The sequence below is a fragment of the Microcebus murinus genome, chromosome 2 (assembly GCF_040939455.1).
Source record: "Microcebus murinus isolate Inina chromosome 2, M.murinus_Inina_mat1.0, whole genome shotgun sequence".
NCBI classification, from domain to species: domain Eukaryota; kingdom Metazoa; phylum Chordata; class Mammalia; order Primates; family Cheirogaleidae; genus Microcebus; species Microcebus murinus.
Window position 1 is genome coordinate 75,078,760 of NC_134105.1, and position 20,589 is coordinate 75,099,348.

The 20,589-nt window shown below is 38.8% G+C and overlaps 1 protein-coding gene across 4 annotated transcripts in view; it reads left to right on the top strand.

Moving 5' to 3' along the window:
• Nucleotides 1–11,188: 11,188 nt before the first annotated feature.
• FNBP1L (formin binding protein 1 like) overlaps nt 11,189–20,589 on the top strand; it is a 96,495-nt gene continuing 87,094 nt past the window's right edge. For all 4 annotated transcript variants that reach the window (XM_012790957.3, XM_012790960.3, XM_012790959.3 and 1 more), the window contains exon 1: nt 11,189–11,451. In XM_012790957.3, the coding sequence (XP_012646411.1) occupies nt 11,428–11,451 (24 nt within the window). In that variant the 5' untranslated portion in view covers nt 11,189–11,427. The remainder of the gene's footprint in view (nt 11,452–20,589) is intronic.

Genomic DNA, 20,589 nt, shown 5'->3' on the forward strand with positions numbered 1-20,589 from the left:
TATATACAGTGAAATGCACAAGGCACCACCAGTTTGAAGTATGATCACAAAATGAAAATGCCTGTATAAGTATCACTCATATAAAATGTAGTACTAGCATCTCAGAAGACCCCCTTGTGTTCCCACCCAATCATCACCCTCTCCCTTTTCTCCTAAGATAACCATTATCCTGACTTCTAACATTATAATTTAGGTTTTCCTATTTTGAAAAATTTTATAAATATAATTATGTATTGCATATTCTCCATGTCTGGCTTCTTTCAGTCAATATTTTGGGGGAGGGGTTTGCTTCTATTTCATTCTTTTTCTTTGTAGTTAACATAATTTATGAATATACCACTATTTATCCATTCTACTTTTTCTTTTTCTTTTGTATTTTTTGTTTTTGTTTTTGAGATAGAGTGTCACTCTGTTGCCTGGGCTAGAGTGCAGTGGCATCAAACCATATCCTCAAACTCCTGGGCTCAAATGATCCTCCTGCCTCAGTCTCCCAAGTAGGTGGAACTGTAAAAAACACCCAGTTCATTTTTCTATTTTTTGTAGAAGAGGGGAGGGGAAATCTCATTCTTGCTTAGGCTGGTCTCCAACTCCTGGCCTCAAGCTATCCTCCCACCTTGGCCTCCCAGAGTGCTAGGATTACAGGTGTGAGCCACTGTGCCCAGCCTTCCATTCTACTATTGAATGATATTTGGGTTGTTTTCAGTATTCAGCTATTGTGAATAATTGTTGCTTTGAACATCCTTATATGTGCCTTTTGGTGCATGTAAGAATATATTGCTTTTGAGTATAAACCTAGGAGTAGAATTTTTAGATCATATAGTATGTGTTATTGCCAAATAAGTCTTCAAAGTTGTATTAATTCACACTTCCACCAGCAGTGTGTAAGACTTTCCATTGTTCCACATCTTCACTTGATATTGTCTATCTTTTAAGTTTTAGCTATTCTGATAGACATGTAGCAATGTTTCAGTGGGGTTTTAATGTGTATTTTTCCAATTTCTAATAAGATTAAATACTTTTTAATATATTTGTTGATTACTTGCATATTTTTATGTAAGTGTTGATTCATGTATTTTACCAAATTTCTACCATGTGGCCTATCTTATTGTTTTGTAGGATTTTTAATATAGTCTAATATTAGTCCTTTGTTGGGTGTATAGATTGCTAATATAGTCTCCCATTCTGAGCTTGTCTTTTCATTCTCTTATAAGCAATTTTTGACAAATTTTAATTTACTTTATTGTATCAATTTTTTTCTTTATAGTTAGTTAGTAGTTTTTGTACCTTGTTTAAAAAAATTTCTGCCTACACTAGAGTCATGAAGATATTCTCATATGGTACATTCTAAAAGCTTCACTGTGCTAACTGTGTATTTTCACAGTTTGATCTAAAATCTATCTGGAATTTAATTTTGTGTATTATATGAGATAGGGGTAATGATTCATTTTTTTCCTATAAGGATAGCTAGCCAATCCAGCACTATTTGTTAGAGACTACAGCTTTCCTACTCTGCAGTGACAAAATGAGTATTTATGTTCAGATTTTTCAAAGCTGTATTAAGTTTGCATAGAGCAGAGCATCTTCATGGTTAGCAAAAGTTCTTCATTGGTAGAGGTTTTCTGAAAAAAAAAAATGCCATCAAATAATGCCATTAAAATCCTTTGATGTTTAGACAGTTGCATGATTTTGACAAAACCTGAACACATTTGGTTAGAATAGAGTATCATTCATCATTATCCAAAATGTATTGTATTTTCTGGGGAGAATAAAACTCGCCTTTCTTGGGGAAATTTAAATCAAGGATAAACAATATGCTTGAAATGAAGCAGATAATATAGGTTTAGAGATGATCTTACAGACACTTTAGAATCAACTAATCAACCTCAAAGATTGTGTTAATCTGCCTTGTGACTGACCTGATCCAAACCTTTGATGATATTACCATCTAGCTGGGAAAACATGAATACATATTAACCTGCTGCAATTTAAAAATTTTTTATAGAGATGGGGGGGCAGGGTAGGGGGTAGGTGAGTGGGTAGGTCTTGCTATTGCCCAGGCTGGTCTCAGACTCCTGGCCGTAATGGATTCTCCTGCCTTGGCCTTCCAAAGTGCTGGGATTATAGGCACAAACCACTGTGTCTAGTCTCCATTCCTGTGTTTCATAGTGGGTTTGGTAAAGGTTGAATAAACTAGCCATGAATCCTGTTCCAAGATATTTAAAAACAAGATTTGTAGTTTTAGCATCATGGAACACTTCTTAGAGTCATCGTATGTGGGATGAGTCTTTGAGAACTTTAAGAGTTAAACAGATGGAGAGGAACACATGCACAGCATCATGAGAGAGTACCCAGGCAGCCACAAAACTATGTGTAGTTGAGTTTACCTGCAGTTTAGGAACAATGGTAGGGAGTAGTAGGAAATAGGCAGAGGCAGGTAGAGGTAATAGCATTAAGTTTGACTTTCTAGAGAAAATACAAAAGTCACAATTCTGTAATGTGTCCTTTTATTAAAAAATGCCATCTTAAGGATTTTAGGGTTACCACCCTGGATCCTTTTAACTAAGAAAAGACTTAGGATTATTAAGGGAGATTTTGGACCACCATATGACAAAGAATAGTGAAATGCCTATAATGACTTCAGAAATTACCAAATTTGGAGGCTAAGGAAAGGTCTCCAAGGATCCCCAGGACTATTTTCAGTAGAAGAACACCAGACACTATTTTTTAGGCTACACATTCATAGCAGTGTCCAGGATTGGTTTTGTGAATGAAATCAAATACATTGCACAAATTGTGGTGTAGTCATGTAATTTGGGGCATTCCTTTCTTCTGGACGCAAAGGACCAGAAATAGAACACAAATAAAAGATAATAACAATTTATTTTTTCCTCAGACTGTATGTTTGCCTGTGAAGAAATTCTTTCCTACAATTTTTGCTGAAATGGAAAGAAGTATGGGTAAAGAAGGGCTACTACTTTTTCAGGCTGACTCCAGGAGAATGTTCCAGGTAGGGCTCCAGGATACTCAGCTGGAAGCATGTTTTCTCTTTGCAGATTTAATACTGAAGTATTGTAGCCACTCCTTGAACATGGAATGACATTTGCTGAGTAATAGTTAAGATGAAGTAAATTGTGAACAGGTGAGGTATCTCCTTGAAGCAGGCTGGCCAAATTCCTATGACGCAGAACACTAGAAAGAGTTTCCGGGAGTGGCAGGTCCTGTAACTTGTGGGTACACCCACTAGAAGTGCAGAAAAGGCAGATTACTTAATGGGATAAGCAAACGCTCAATTACCCTTTGGTGTAATCTGGTGGCCAAAAACATTAATTAGGAGTCCACTTTCCTAAGCCTTCAGCTTAAACACTGAGCAGTTTCCTGTCTCACCACCCCTGAGCGGGGAATTGTTTGACTCACGCCTCACGAGTTCTAAACAGAACCTCTCTAGCCTAGCTTGAAGTGAATCATTCCTTTTCTGGGTCTTTCCTGGTAGATATAGGGGAGTGTGGGATATGTGTATTTGTGTTTGTTGTTTTTTGACAAATGCTACAGAGAAATGTGCATGATTTTGATGTATAATCAAAATATACTATGGAGTTAAAAAAAATACATACAAACATTATGGTCCAACCACTGAAAATTTAGAAATTTAAATTAATAGGCCTAGGTGAGGCCTGGGCACTGTTTTTTAGAAAAATATAATCTTAAACTCTTTTTAAATAGATAAAATATGGATATTATAATAAAATCAAACGGTACAAAATACAAGTAGTGAAAAGTAGGATTTTATCTCACTCCAGTCTCCTAGTTTCCTTGTCCAGAGGTAACTATTACCTCCAGTTTCTTGTGTGTTGTTCTAGAGGTATTCTGTGCATATAAACAGGTAGTTAAAAGTTTCCCCCTCATTTAAACAGAAGTGATAGCATCCTTTACCACTGTTCTGAACCTTGTCAGGCACCAACTTTTTAAAAGCCCTCCAAGAGATTTTGACATAAGCTCTTAAGAGGCACTGATAAAAGCTATGCCTCTGTCCTCCCTTCCCTGCCCACCCCCGACCCCCTGCTGTCCAAAAGCTACAGACACACCAATTAAAAATCTATTACATCTAATTTCCTGTATTCAGCAACTCTCTCAAATCCATGATCTTACTTCATCTGGTTAAGACTCTCTAACCTACAGTGTTTAATGTAAGTAAGAAGACTTAGTGTTGCCAGATAAAATACAGGATGTCCAGTTAAATTTGAATTGTGGATAGACAATAAATAATTTTTTAGTATAAATATATCCCATGCTGTATTTGCAATATCTGGAATTCAGACTTTACTGGGAGTCCTATATTTTTATTTGCTAAATCTGGCAAGCCTACTGAAAATTGTGACTCTTTGGAAGTTACTCCATCCACCTGATGGTCTGTAGAATGTCCTCTATTAGAGATGACCTAGGTTATAATTACATGACCAGGCCCTTTAGGTTAAAGCCAGATACTCTGAGTTTAACCAGAAATTGTATATCTGTTGCCTTATTTCAAAATTAAGTGGCTTTGGAGCTGGGTGCAATAGCTCACACCTGTAATTCCAGCACCTTGGATTGCTTGAAGCCAGGAGTTCAAGATTAGCCTGGGGAACATAATGAGACTCCTTTCTTTAAAAATAAAAGAAAAAAAAATAGCCAGGCGTGGTGGCGCACAACGTAGTTCTGGAGGCTGAGGCAAGAGGATTGCTTGAGTCCAGGAGATTGTGGCACTGCACTCCGGACTGGGAGACAGAGCTAAATCTTATCTAAAAAAAAAAGTGGCTTTAACTTGGTATGTTCTGTCTCTTGGGAGATAGCTATATTGTTACAGTGAAGTGGTCACTGAAATAAAAAATACCTTGAATGTACACATAGTAGATTATTTTACTTTCAAAGAATTTAAAATATCTAAAGTCTGAGCCATTTTGGTCTTTAGAATGAACACTAAAACCTTAGCTAGATTTGGACAAAGATAAAGAGAACCATCCTAGAATTAAGTTTTCATTATTGATCATTTAAAGCATCTTATCAAAAAATTTATTAAGCATTTACTTAAGTGGTATAAAATTATGACATGGAAGATGTAAAATTATAATTTATGATATTTTAAGTAAATCAATACCATGTTATAATAAATATCAAATGACAGAGTTATAAATGTTAGAATTCTAATATGAAGAAAGTGGAAGCAAAGATTACCATAATGGGTATGATTCTGTTAGAAGAGATGAAAAAAGGTTATAATCCTGTTTGACCCTGACTATCCCAGATACAGCTGAATGGACTTAATAAAATTAAAATTTTTCATTCCATTTTGGAATTTTTCTCCCTTAATAGCTAAGGTACATTTTCATTTCCTTCACTTTTGATCTGCATAGGATTATATAGTGATGTGTTGATGTTTAACAATCAGCTCTCCAAAGGAAAAAAAGCCCTGATTTGTAGCATTTGCCAATTTCCATGGTGTAACTATTCTCATCATGACTGAGAATATTTTAAAAAATATGTTTGCAAAAATCCTGAAAATTTAATAATTGGCTCTTTTTTCTTCGCACTCTGTTGCCCCAGCTAGGGTGCAGTGGTGTCAGCCTAGCTCACAGCAACCTCAAACTCCTGGGCTCAAGGGATCCTCCTGCCTTGGCCTCTCTAGTAGCTGGTACTACAGGCATGTGCCACCACACCCAACTAATTTTTCTATTTTTAGTAGGGTGGGGGGTCTCTTTCTTGCTCAGGTTAGTCTCAAGTGAGGTCTCCTGACCTCAAGTGATCCTCCCGCCTCAGCTTCCCAAAGTGCTAGGATTATAGAAATGAGCCATCATGCCTGGCTACAATTAGCTCTTGTGAACCTGTACAAACTGATTTTATTTCTCTAAGTTTACATGGTGCACCTGACTGGATTTCATAAAAAGAAAATAAAGAACTATGTATTATCTTTGTTAACTGATGTTCATATCTTAGAATTTGTCAACACAGACCAAAACTCCCAAACAAACAAATTAACAAAAATCCAACAAGAAAAGAAGATAGGACTACTTTAAGAATTTAATTAGTGCAATTTTGAATGGGTTTGGGGAGGTATAATAAACACTTGAAGAAATCTCTAAATTTTTTCCTACAAAGTCTCCTGCTCTGAAGAGAATGTAATCTAAGTAAATACTTAAATGTTTTTAAAGTTTCACAGTTCTATCATAACACAGTGGGAAAGAACCAAACATCATAGAAAAGTGAAAATGTTACCTCTTTAAACACATCTATTTCATTTGATTTATAGAGAATTTCCTTTTTCTTTTTTGAAAATTTCATTATATCAATTACATGAAGTGCTTTAACTGGATTCAATAATGGCGAGTAGAATCCCAAAAGACATAAAATAGTAGGTGGTCTTTCCTTCCTTCTTCCTTTCTTCTTCCTCTCTTTTTCTTCAGTGAGTCGTCTTTAACTATGCCCTTGAAGTTTTGGACTTCTTCCAATTCTTGGTTAGGAAAACTGGCAGTATGGAAAGTAGTGATGACTATTAACTAGCCAGTCCCATTCTTCATTTGGCTGGCATGGAATCAGCATGCTAGTGTGACCCTATTTCTGGTGTGGTGCTTCCTTTGAAGCATTAAAATAGAGGTGCCAAGTACATGGCCTTTGATATTCTTCCTAGTGTAGGTTTAGCTTGATTGTTTTGGCCTACCAAGTTAGATAATAATTTTTCTTCCTGGACACTATAAAGTTTTTTTTTTTGAGACAGAATCTCACTTTGTTGCCCGGCTATAGTGCCATGGCGTCAGCCTAGCTCACAGCAACCTCAAACTCCTGAGCTCAAGTGATCCTTCTGCCTCAGCCTCCTGTGTAGCTGGGACTACAGGCATGTGCCACCATGCCCGGCTAATTTTCTCTCTCTCTCTCTCTCTCTCTGTCTCTCTCTCTCTCTCTCTCTCTCTATATATATATATATATATAGTAGAGAAACTCCTGACCTTGAGCAATCCACCCGCCTCGGCCTCCCAGAGTGCTAGGATTACAGGTGTGAGCCACTGTGCCCAGCCAGTAAAGTTTTAATTTTAAGACATAGTCTTAAGATTTTTAAATGACAAGAAAGGAATTGCTATTGTTTATGCTGGGGACTGTTTCTTTTTGGTGGTGAAAATTCTATATGATTGGTAACCATTCATGGATGGGATATTGACACATACCTGCTAAGGAAAGCTTCCCACACCCCAGATATTAAGTTGATCTAAAGCTTTATTTTTTCTTTGGAACAACTTTCCAAAAAGTGCCTAAGACATCACTAATTTTATATATGGAATAAACTTTTGCAATAATTTAATTTTTTACAAAAATTTAATTATAAGACAAGGGATTGATTTATGGTTGGAAGTTGTAAACTGAACTAGTAAATTATTATATATCTCAGAATGCAGCAGTGAAAAACTGTGTTTCACATTCTGAATTAATAAAGGAATTCATGCAGGGAAAATTTGAAACTAGTAAGGGCATTAGCTAAATGTTTATAACTTAAATTATAAAATGGATTTGCATTTGAATTACTACATTATAACAATAGTAATTCAATAATAATGCAAAAGAGAATGTAACACTTTGGCCAGGCTCAGTGGCTCACATTTGTAATCCCCTTCCAAATGTCAGCATTTGGAAGGACAAGGTAGTAGGATTGCTTGAGGCAGTGAGCTATGATGGCACCATTGCATGCCAGCCTGGGTGAAAAAGTGAGACCTTGTCTCAAAGAAAAATGTCACACTTCAATGGCTTATCATAGACCAGAGTTTAACCATATGTCTGAAGAGAAAATGTATTCAGAAAGTTATTTTCCATAATTAATTAAAAAATACAGTATAATAATTGTTTAAATTGCTAAGAAGCCTATGTGTAATTTAAGCCCTTTCAAGTTTACACATTAGGGAGGTGCCATTGTATGTGGAGAAAGTAAAATAATATTGTTCCTTTGATTCTTTCTTATTGTTAATTACCTTATAAAATATGTAACATGAAATAGAAACTATGTAGTAATTGATTGCCAAAATAGGTAAAGTACCAAAAATGTATAAGATAATTGGTTTGACAGATGTATTATTGAATCATTATTTAATGATTCAAGTTATGATATGGGGGTAGTGTTTGGAATAAATTAATAATAGATACCTATTACACTAAAGAAATATTTCTTTCAAGATTCTGAAAGTTATCTTTTTTAGAGATAAAAATGATGTGTTTGAATTGCTTACAAAATGCCTTGTCATGGGTCCATAGAGAATAAATCATATACAAAAATAATTTAATACCCAAATGATTCTGATTATGGGAAAAATCATAAATGGCCTTATAAATTGTCATGATATTAATGGTCATATGTGTATATGACTATACATGTGTGTGTAAAACATCTCTGGATGTTTGTTGGCTAAAATGCCTATATCCTATTTTCAACAAGATCTGTTATAAAAAGGGATACTCTGTTTTTTTTTTTTTTGTTTTTTTTTGTTTTTTTTTTTGAGACAGAGTCTCGCTTTGTTGCCCAGGCTAGAGTGAGTGCCGTGGCGTCAGCCTAGCTCACAGCAACCTCAAACTCCTGGGCTGGAGCGATCCTCCTGCCTCAGCCTCCCGAGTAGCTGGGACTACAGGCATGTGCCACCATGCCCGGCTAATTTTTTTTTTATATATATATCCGTTGGCCAATTAATTTCTTTCTATTTATAGTAGAGACGGGGTCTTGCTCTTGCTCAGGCTGGTTTTGAACTCCTGACCTCGAGCAATCCGCCCGCCTTGGCCTCCCAGAGCTAGGATTACAGGCGTGAGCCACCGCGCCCGGCAAAAAGGGATACTCTGAAATCTGATTTATCTATATCATAGTTTTCACTTTTTAATCACTTTTGCTTAAAGTCTTTGAAGTACATGGTGAATTTTAATATCATGAAAGAATTTTATAAATTATAAATAATTCTTTAAAAGAGATTGTCAATTTAAGTTGGTCATATGAATTATATTTAAAATTTTATGGTAATGGAGGATAATTTATCTAAATTTGAATATTAAACTTGATGCCCCCAAATCTAGCTTTTTGAAGAGAAATAATTGTTTTAAGTGTGGAGTTCTGTTCAGAAACTACAGAAGAAAAACGCTTATCTAGGAGATAAGAATTCATGTTCTGTTGGGGAATTATGTAAACAGTATGGTTGGGGATAATCTTTAATGTGAACAGTAGATTTTTTTACTTTCAAAAGAGAAAGTATGTAATTTACTTTTTTTTTTTTTTTTTTTTTTTGAGACAGAGTCTCACTTTGTTGCCCAGGCTAGAGTGAGTGCCGTGGCGTCAGCCTGGCTCACAGCAACCTCAATCTCCAGGGCTCAAGTGATCCTTCTGCCTCAGCCTCCCGAGTAGCTGGGACTACAGGCATGCGCCACCATGCCCGGCTAATTTTTTGTATATATATATTTTTAGTTGGTCAATTAATTTATTTCTATTTTTTTTGGTAGAGACGGGGTCTCGCTCAGGCTGGTTTCGAACTCCTGACCTTGAGCAATCCGCCCGCCTCAGCCTCCCAAAGTGCTAGGATTACAGGCGTGAGCCACCACGCCCGGCCTGTAATTTACTTTTAAATTATGCTCCACAGGTCTTAACTTGTATGACGATACATAGATACAATAAATGTTAGTATTGGAATGGTTCTAAATAATGAGACATTTATTTAATAAATATATTTTCTATTAATATAACTAATTAATGCTACTTGTAATTGCTAAATTTCTCACATCAGGGAGTAATAGGAAGGCAGACGAGAGGTGGTTAGTAATGTTAGGTGACATAAATAACCTTGAAGAAATTCTATTTCAATTAAGAGGCAGTATTGAAAAATACTAGAAAGAGAAAGTGTTGTTCAGCCAATGCTTCACAGCCTTTTCAATGCATGGTCCACTTAAGCATTTAAAAATTGGCTATACCCCACTTGGGAGAGGGTATTTATGTGTCAAACTGGCTTCAGAGAAGGGCAGCAAGAGCGGTGGCGGGACTGTCAGGAACCCCCATGCTATTTACCTCAGCCCCAAAAGAGAGCGCAGCTGGGCAAGTACAAGGATTGAAGGGGAAGAAGTTGGGGCACCTGTGCAGGTTTGTGGGGAAGGAGTTTCAAATGCTGACACGGAACCTGTTGGGAGAACTTGAGACATCCATGGCATACTGAGGAGCACTCTACTAGTTGACTGGCTTGAAATGTGTGTGTGTTTTAGGAGACACGCAATTAATACTAAAGCATATGCTAGGGAGTCGCTAAGCATGCTTGATACCTAGTAGCACTAGCCAAAAATTGCTGACTGCCTAACTATGGAGTTAGGCCGGGACTTACTCCATAGAGGAAAAAGGAAGTGATGAACTTGGCTCCAGGGTACTGTGCAGTGAAAGATATCTGACGTTCCGAATACGCCGTCTGCACTACCAGGGAGGCATCTGGCTCCCGTCCAACCCCTACCCACGAGGTGCCCATTCCAGAAATGGGGCAAGCTTGTTCTTGTCACCTGCGGGTGACAGCTCGGCTCACATTTGTCCACGTCTTCCATCATGTGCCGTGGCAACATCCCCAAATAATTATTGGAAGATATGCTTTTTTTTTTTTTTTGTGATTCCCTGACAGAACTTACAGAATCAGGGGCACGTTCACATTTTCAACGTGTACACATTTTAGTGATTCCCAGGAATTGTAATGTGGAAGTGTCAGGCTCGAAATGAGAGCTCACCTTAAGCAACCAGGTTTTTAAAAATAAATAAAACACAGCTCTCCTCGATTTAAACCCAAGGATTTGGAACAGGTTTCCTTGTCAGAGTTTTTCCGTGTGAAGGAGGAAGGAAAGGCGGTAACTGGATTTGCCATGTAAGAGGGCTCCGGACAGTAAAAGGGTGAGATATATTAATAGGGGCAGTGGGCGTCTTCTCTCTCTTTCCATCTTTAAGATACGGATCTGAGCGGCGGCGGCAGTGGGGCCGTCAAAGCCCAGAGGGACAAGCGACAGAAAACCCGGCCCGTGAGAGGGGGCCACTGGGTGTGGGATACCCACGCGCTAGGGCAGCCTGCCGGCAGCGGCCAGCCCAGTGCGGGTCCGCCCCGATCCCAGGGTGCACCGCGCCCCGCCCCCTCCCCTCTCCCCGCACCGCCTCCCCTCGGCCCCGGCCCCCTCCCTCCTGGCTCCGGGAGGCGGGGACGCGGCGGCGGCGGCGCCTTCTCCAGTCGCGTCTTTCTCACTCACTGGGGAGCCTGGCGGTGGCGGCACCTTTCGAGGCAGAGCCGCTGAGCTGCAGAGCCGCTGAGCCGAGCCCGCCCGCCCGCCAGCCAGCCAGTGCGAGGTCGGACAGACTGACGGCGGTGCCGACGGACGGACGGACAGCTGGGCAGCCAGACGGCCGGAGTCGCCTCAAGTTCCGCCATGAGCTGGGGCACAGAGCTGTGGGTGAGTGGGGCGCCCGCGCGGACCCCGGCCCCTGAGAGGCGCGGGCTGGGCGGGCGCCGCTGACTATCGGTGGCTGAAGCGCGTCGGGCCGTCCTCGCCCCAGCGCCGTCGGAGGGTGGGTGTCTCCTCTTTGTGTGGAGACCCTCTTCCCTCCTCGGCGAGGGGGCCGCTTGTCCGCGCTCCCGCCTCGGTCGCCGCGGTGGGGCTCGGGTAGCGTTTTGGACAGGCTGGGGAGCGACCTGCAGGCGCCCGCGACCGTCACAATCCTTTCGCGTTCCTTCACCCTCCTCCGCCTTCACTTTCCGGACGCCTGGCTTCGCGCCGGGCCGCGCTTCTCTCCCTTTGTATCTCCCCGCCCCGAGGCGGGGGAGGGGGCCCATTGTCCCGCTGGGGCGCTGTTAGCGGGCTAGGAGGGGCGGACTGTGACCCACCGCGTCCGGGCGAGGGTCGGCTGGGCTAAGGGCGTCGCCGGGCCGGGCGGCGCTGGGAGCCGGGAGGCGCCACCCGCCGCCTTCGCCCCAGGTAGGGGGAGCCGAGCGGCTTTGTTCGGAGCCCGGCCTCGGGCCAGCCAGGCCCAGCCCACACGCCCATTTCCCTCTCCCTGCCTGTGCTCGGGACGGGCAGAGCTTCGGGGGACTGCCGCTTGGCCACCCCCAGCTGCAGCCTCAGGGCTGGTGGGTTGGCTTTTGGGACCTAAATTAAATTGAGTGATCGATGGGAAAGCTATAATAATTTCGCCAAAGGAGCGTACGATTTCCCGATTGTTTTATTGGCCCTTCTGTTCTTTATTCTCACTCGTTCTTTTTCCTTTTCTTGCCTCCGTGCGTTTCTTTGGCGCCGGAGGCTCCAGACAATGCCCAGTGTCTGGCCGAGGTGCAGGTGGAGGGTAATAGGTCGGAGAATTTGCTCCTGATGCCACTCCGGAAGGGTGGAGGTGTGGAGGGCAGTGATTTCTCAGGTGCGGCGGTTGTAACAGGGGGCGTGGGGGCGCTGTCCCCAGAGCAGCGGGGCCTCAGCCACTCCCCTTTTTATTCCACCTGTGCATATTTTCCTTGCCTTTTGTTTGTGAGAATCTCGTGAAATCACTGCAGAGAAAAGGGAGAAATAACTTTTGAGGATGTAGGTGAATGATTCGAGTGGGAGTGAAAGCAGATCGGTTAATTGGAGGGCAAAATGTTCTTATTTTTTATGCGTAACTCACAGATTGAGAATCTTAGAACTGAAAGACTATAGAGTTCATCTAGTGGCACACCTCCTTAGTCAGCCCAGGAATCTCTCTTTCGACATTCTGGACAAGTGCTTACCCGTCTCTAAACACACCACCCAAGAGAAAATACCTTAGGAGCCCCTCCATTCCATTTCTTAGATAGCATTAACTGTTCTTATATTGAGGAGGATTATATAGCAAATGCATTACGTAAAATTTAACCCTTTTACATTGGTTAGATTCTCAGGCATTATTGGCTTTGTACACTCTATAATTGATTATAGTGTGCTATTGAAAGGAAATTGGTATAGTTTTATTTTCCATTTTTATAATTACAGAATATTTAATTTTTACCTACTTAAATGACTCATGTTTCAGACGAAGCTAAAATGTAAGCAGAATACTTTAAAAAATATATACATAGGAAAACAGTGGAGGAATATTGTTTAGATTTAACTCAATTTAGATTTAAAAAATTCACTTTGTGTCATACTATACAAAATATTTTAAAAATGAAATATTCTAGTGACGATTAAAATGTGATTTTTAAAGTTTTTTTTTTTTAATTTAAGAATATAGTACTACATTCAGAATCTATTCCAGTCTTCCTCTGTCTCGTAATTTGATTATTTACTTTCAGCATTTAAATAGTATCTCAGCAATTTAAAAAGGTAAACTGTAGAAGAGATGGGAATTTCTATTCTAATTAAAAATTGTTTTATATCCTTTGGAAATTCTGAAAACAGATTTTTAATTTTTCTCTTAACATTTAATATATCTCCACATTTTAAGATTTTTAGTGGTTTGAGGGAACCATTTGTTAGAAACTAAATAATGTAGAGTCAACTAATATCAGCTTGACGTCTAAACCTTAGATAAGTAGAATTTGGTGTAGAGGGCTATTGTTGGGACTGGAAAGAAACCTTGGAAAATTTTAATTAAACTACCTGTTTTTACTGTTTTCAGTTTTTTTTTTTTTTTGAGACAGAGTCTCACTCAGTTCCCTGGGCTAGAGTGCCATGGCGTCAGCCTAGCTCACAGCAACCTCAAACTCCTGGCTCCAGCAATCCTTCTGCCTCGGGCTCCCAAGTAGCTGGGACTACAGACATGTGCAACCATGCCTGGCTAATTTTTTCCATATATCTTTAGTTAGCCAATTAATTTCTTTCTATTTTTAGTAGAGACAGGGTCTCACTCTTGCTCAGGCTGGTCTTGAACTCCTGAGCTCAAGGATCCTCCTGGCTCCGTCTCCCAGAGTGCTAGGATTACAGGCATGAGCCACCGTGCCGCCAGCCCTAGTTTTGAATAAGGATATTGTACTTCCAGTGGATTGTAACATAATATAAACACCTATACTGTGCTTTTGCCATTGAAGGATTTGAAATTGGGAAAATTCCATTGACATTTTTATTTTAGAAATAAGTTCTCATATTTCATGTTTAGGATCACGTTACTGTCCCAAAGGTGTAAATATTGAGAATATGTTATTACAAAAAAATAATAAGTAGTTAAGCACTCAGACTTATATCTGTTTCTTATAATAATCTTTGGAGTTTTTGCTATTTTAATGCTTTTTAAGTCTTATGTTAAATTTGAGAATAAAAGAATTCAGTAGAACTACTCTAATATGATATTGGGGGGCAGAACTAATAGTGATAGGCTAAGCGGGTTGTGTCAGACTTTTGTTGTGCAGTGTGAGGGGATATGAATTCATTGATAATGAATTTGAGCTGTGCTTCAAGGGATTTCTAGTGTTTCCAGTATTTAAGGTGAATATATACACTAGTCACAGTTCTGCATTCTGTGTTTTGGGTAATACCAAAGAGAGATGACATTGGCTTCATTTCCTCAGGATGTAAGGTAGGATCTTAGGCATTGCTTATTGTATTGATTTCTTTTCTCTCTTTTTTTTTTTTTTTTGAGACAGGGTCTCGCTCTATTGCTGGGGGTAGAGTGCAGTAGCATCATCCTAGCTCACTGCAACCTCAAACTCATGCCTTAAGTGATCCTCCTGCCTCAGCCTCCCAAATAGCTCGGACTATAGGCGCATGCTACCATGCCGTGACAATTTTTCTATTTTTTTGTAGAGATGGGGTCTCCCTAGTGCTCAGGTTGGATTTCTTTATTACATAGTAAGATGGTTGGATCAGAAAGAGAGCCAAATATGAATGATTTCTCAAAGACAGATTTTGTAATTATTAGTTTTTTTATAAATAAAAAAATTAGAGATTGAAAAAATCCTGTGATTAGTCAGTAAGTTTTACTTATTAAGAGAGAGCTTTTTAGCTTTTTGAGGACCCAGTTCAGAAAAAACACCCCTGTTTATGGGTTGTATATGTATAGATATAAAAAAATATGGCTGAGCACATCACATATGATTTATTGAAAAATTTGCTACCCAAGGGAAATGTGCCACTATTCTGGGAGTTAGAAGATGGATTCAAATATCTGACTTAATTTATAAGGACATAAAAACCTTTTTTTATGCCTTTGTTTCATGGTCTGTGTAATCTTTGGCTCTTAGTTTTTAGAATATATAATTTAAAAGTTGTTTGTTATTTTCATCATTAGGCAAAGGCATTATTAGCAAAGGCATCTGACAAAGCTTATGATGTCTTTTTGGAACAAATTGAAAAATGTGGGTTGAGTGGTAAAATAGGTGGGTTCATTATGCAATACCTTCAGTGTTAACCCTCTAATACTTTGTTATCTTTGTCCTTTTAACACTTTATATAGCTCTTCTGCTTACATTATAAGTATACTGTACTGTCCTCGAGTGTAGGGGCTATATTAATCTTGTTGTGTTTTCAGTAACCAAAACAATGCCTGTAGGTGATCATTGCATGTTTTGCCCAATTGAATTAATAGCATTACCCAGAGTATTGATTACTGATTTAGTATGTGTACCCTGGAGAATCTTCAGGTTTCTGGAGGCCTGTGTAGGCGATGACAGATTAGGTGATCTAGATAGACAACAGTTCAAGAATGTCTAAACAAGCTGAAACCAAATGATAAAGTTAAAAATTTTAGTACTTGGGTTTTAAACATTTTTACAGGTTAAAGAAGAAATGACCTTAAAGGTAGTTCTTTTGAATTTACTTGACTGATAGCCTGGTGATGTGACTGCCAAAATAATTGGTGAAATCTTATGCCATATTAATAGACTTATCTGGAACAAAGGCATTGGGTCCCATTTTAGTCTACTGGTTAGACTATATCTGTGATAGTGACTTTGGTTTTACTTCACATTTTTTAGAGGATCCTTGTTTAGAGGTGGTTGACAAAGAAAACTTTAATGTGAACTGTGTTACTTTTCCAAAGGCCACAAAACTGCTGTAGGAATTCAGTTTTGTTTTAAAAAATACAATAATTATTGTGTGTTTATTATATAGGAAGCACTGTGTTATATTTGGTGAGATTTATGAAGGTTTATAATATTGGCCCTGTGCTGACAAAATGCAGAATCACTTTGAGGTAATAATACTTTTTGAACTCCAAAATACTTGCCTACATTGATACCAGTGTCCAGAATGCCCTTTATTGACCAGTTCCTGTCAACCTCCTCCCTCCAGACTACACATTCTGGATATTATCTTTCTTATGGGACTACCACCTTATAGTTTTTTCTTGTACATTCAAATCTTAGGAAAATTGTCATGGTATGAATATTGTATCTTACATTCCCTTTTGTTGAGAGAAATTGTCATGTTCAACATCGTATTACAGATGTGTTGCTAATTGTTAAGGAGGGTGAGAGTTATAAAGATGCCTGTTTATGTCACCATTCCATACTGACTTGATAAGGTGGAGGCTGGAGAGCTGCCTCTTTGCATTGCTACTCCTACTCCATTCATTTCCACTCCCCTTCCCTTCCTTTTTCTTAAAATACTCTCTTTCCTCCCAATCTACAAAATATGAGTTTAGCTGGAAACTTAAAAAAAAAACCCCTATTCTATTTTTCCTATTCATCAGCCCCTGTTTTTAGACAGAAAATACAGCAAGAGAAGAGTAATGGTTTATAATTGCCGAATACCTTCTGTGTACATCAGAGCAAGTATTATTTAAAATAGTCTTCAATCTTTAAAATTTTCATCTCAATAGCTAAAAAAAATTGTTTGGGGGAACATAATCATACAGCATATTAAAAACTGGTGGGACAGATTATATAAAGGTTTTATTTTATAGAACGAAAAAGCTATTCTGTATTTCAGTTCAAGCCACATGCTAATATCTAAGAATCAATTAGGTATCAGCATGAGCCTCAAGTAGCTCATGTAGGGAAATAATACTTCAGAAGTAACCCTAAAATGAGTAGAAAGTATTACATGGACTTTAGAGCTGTGAAAAATATTTTACTCTAAACATTGTAGGGAAAGCTTTCGGAAGGCTGTTATTTGACCTAGGTTTTGGAATAAGGAGGATTATGCATGTGGGGGTTCCTGAGAAGTTCCTAAAGGGCAGAGATCATGTGTTAGTCATTGCTTACTCATTGTCTGATTCATTGCTGTATCCTCAGTTATCACCACGCTGCCTAGCATGGAGTCTGACACTGGTTTGCTGGACTGACATGAATATGGTGGTTAGGTTTGACTTGAATTTTAGTGTAGGATGTCTGAAAATAGTGATCAAGGGAAGGGTACATTGGGACCAGGCAAAGAGGTTGGTCTGGCTGAATTCTTGATTAATTCTGGTGTGTGTGTATGTATGTAGTTATGCATTAGTATAAAATTAACTCAATTTTCAGACTGTTTAAAAACCCACAAAAGGAAATCTTAGTTTATGTTAGTAGAAGGATTCTTGTGTCTGAATCCTTTGGTGGCAGGAGAGGAATACCTCTGGGTTTTAGAAGATGAAAATTGTATCAATTTTATCACCCCTGCAAGAATAGTTGAAGGATGTTGACTCCTTAAAGGATATGTTATTGAGTCTAAATTCAGTTCTATTTTAAAATATATATTATTACTGCAATTCATATATACTGTTCTTTTCCTCCCTTATATGTGACTTAATATAGTAGGCCCTCTCTATCAGCAAGTTCAGCATCTATGGATTCAACCAACCGTGGATTGAAAATATTAAAAAACATAACATAGACAAAATCAATTTAAAATGGATTAAAGACTTAAACATAAGACCTGAAACTGTAAAAATACTAGAAGAAAACTGTCAGTCTCTTTTATGTTGCTATAAAGGAATACCTGAGGCTGGGTAATTTATAAAGAAAAGAGGTTTATTTGGCTCACAGTACAGCAGGCTATACAAGAAGCATGGTGCCAGCATCTGCTTCTTGTGAGGGCTTTAGGGAGCTTCCAGTCAAGGTGGAAGGTGAAGGGGAAGAAGGTATATCACATGGTAAGAGAAGGAGCAAGAGAGAGAGGAGAGGAGCCAGACTCTTTTAAACAGGTAGTTCTCGTGTGAACTAAGAGTGAGAACTCACTCATTACCTGGGGTGGGGCGGTTGATAGGCTACCATGAATAGTTATTCATAAGGGATTTGCCCTCATGACCCAAACACCTCCCACCTGCAACATTGGGGATCGAGTTTCAACATGAGATTTGGAGGGAACAGACATCCAAACTGTATTACATGAGATTTGTGGGGAGAGACATCCAAACTATGTTATAAACATAGGGGAAAAGTTCCATGACTTTGGTCTGGGCAAAGATATGACCGCCAAAGCACAGGCAGCAAAAACAGAAATAGACAGATGGGATTATATCAAACAAAAAAGCTTTTGTATAGCAAAGGAAACAATCAGCAAGACTGAAGAGATAACTTATGGAATTGAGAGACTGTAAAGTAGTCCCCCCTTATTTTTGGTTTTACTTTCTGTGGTCAATTGCAATCCAAAAATATTAAATGGAAAATTCCAGAAATAGGCATTCACATAAATTTATTACTGTTTATTATTATAATTCTATTATTTTTAATCTCTTACTGTGCCTAATTTAGAAATTAAACTTTATCCTATGTATGTATAGGAAAAAACATAGTATATACCTGTATAGGGTTCAGTACTATCCGACATTTTAGGCATGCACTGGGGGTCTTGGAATGTATCCCCACAGATTAGGGGTAACTACTGTATTTGCAAACTATATATCTGGTAAGGGGTTACCTTACCTGAAATATATAAAGAGTTCATACAGGCGGGGTGTGGTGGTTTATGCTTGTAATCCTAGCACTCTGGGAGGCCGAGGCGGGCAGATTGCTCGAGGTCAGGAGTTTGAAACTAGCCTGAGCAAGAGTAAAACCCCGTCTCTGCTATAAATAGAAACAAATTAATTGGCCAACTAAAAATATACATAAAAAATAGCGGGGCATGGTGGCGCATGCCTGTAGTTCCAGCTACTTGGGAGGCTGAGGCAGAAGGATCGCTTGAGCCCAGGAGTTTGAGGTTGCTGTGAGCTAGGCTGGCACCACAGCACTCTAGCTGGGGCAACACAGTGAGACTCTGTCTCCCAAAAAAAAAAAAAAAAAAAAAAAAAAGAGTTCATACAACTCAATAGGAAGAAAACAACCTGATTAGAAAATGGGAAAAGGATCCGACTACCCGACTATACATATCTCAAAGGAACACATAAAAATAGCCAACAAGTATATGAAAAAATGGTCAACATTATGAATCATTAGGGAAATGCAAATTAAAACCATAATGATGTATCACCTCTTACTTGTTAGAATGGCCATTATAAGAAAGATGAAAGATAAATGTTGGTGAGAATGTGAAGAAAAGGGAACTCGTGTACACTGTTGGTGAGAATGTAAATTAGTATAGTACAGCCATTATGGAAAATAGCATGGAGTTTCCTCAAAAAATTAAAAATAGAACTGTCATATGATTTAGCAATCTCACTACTGAGTATATATCCAAAGGATATTAAATCATTATATTGAAGAGATAACTACACTCCCACTTTCATTACAACATTACTTCCAATAGCTAAGATTCAGAACTGCTATGGTTTTAATATTTGTGTTCCCTGCAAAATTCATATTGAAATTTAATCCCCAATGTAACAGTACAAGTTGAGTATCTCTTAACAGAAATGTTTTGGACTGGAAATATTTCAGATTTCAAATTTTTCTGGATTTTGGAATATTTGTGTTATACTTTTGGATTGAGCATCCCAAATCTGAAAATCTGAAATCCTCCTTTGAGCATCATGTTGATGATCAAAAATTTTTGGATTTTGTAGCATTTCAGATTTTAAGATTTGGAATGCTCAATCTGTATTAAGATGTGGGGTCTTTAGGAGGTCATTAGGCCATGAGGGCGCTGCCTTCATGGGATTAGAGATGGGATTAGAGCTTTTATAAAAGGGCTTGAGGGGAGAGAGTTTGCCCCTTCTGTCCCTTTTTGCTCATTTACCATGTGAGGACACAACAGCAAGATACCATCTCGGCAGCAGAGAGCAGCCCTCACCGGACATCAGTTCTCCTGTCAACTTGATTTTGGACTTCCTAGTCTCCATAACTGAGGCAAATAAATTTCTGTTCTTTACAAATTACCCAGTCTCAGGTATTTTGTTATAGCAGCACAAATGGACTAAGACAGGAAATAAGCCAAATGTCCATCAATAGACAAATACATAAAATATGGTATATACATGTAATGGAATACTATTCAGCCTTTAAAAAGAAAAATCCTGTCTTTGTGACATCATGTTAAGTGAAATTAGCCAGGCACAGAAAGACAAATATCACATGATCTCATTTAATATAATATGGAGTAAAGAAAAGTTGAATTTATAGGAACAGAGAGTAAAATGGTGGTTCCTAGAGGCTAGGGGGTGGAGGGAGTGGGGAGATGTTTGTCAAAGGACACAAGATTTCAGTTATCTGGGAAGAATAAGTTCAAGATCTATTGTACGTTATGGTGATGACAGTTAATATATTGTATGTTTGAAAATTGCTAAGAGTAGATGTA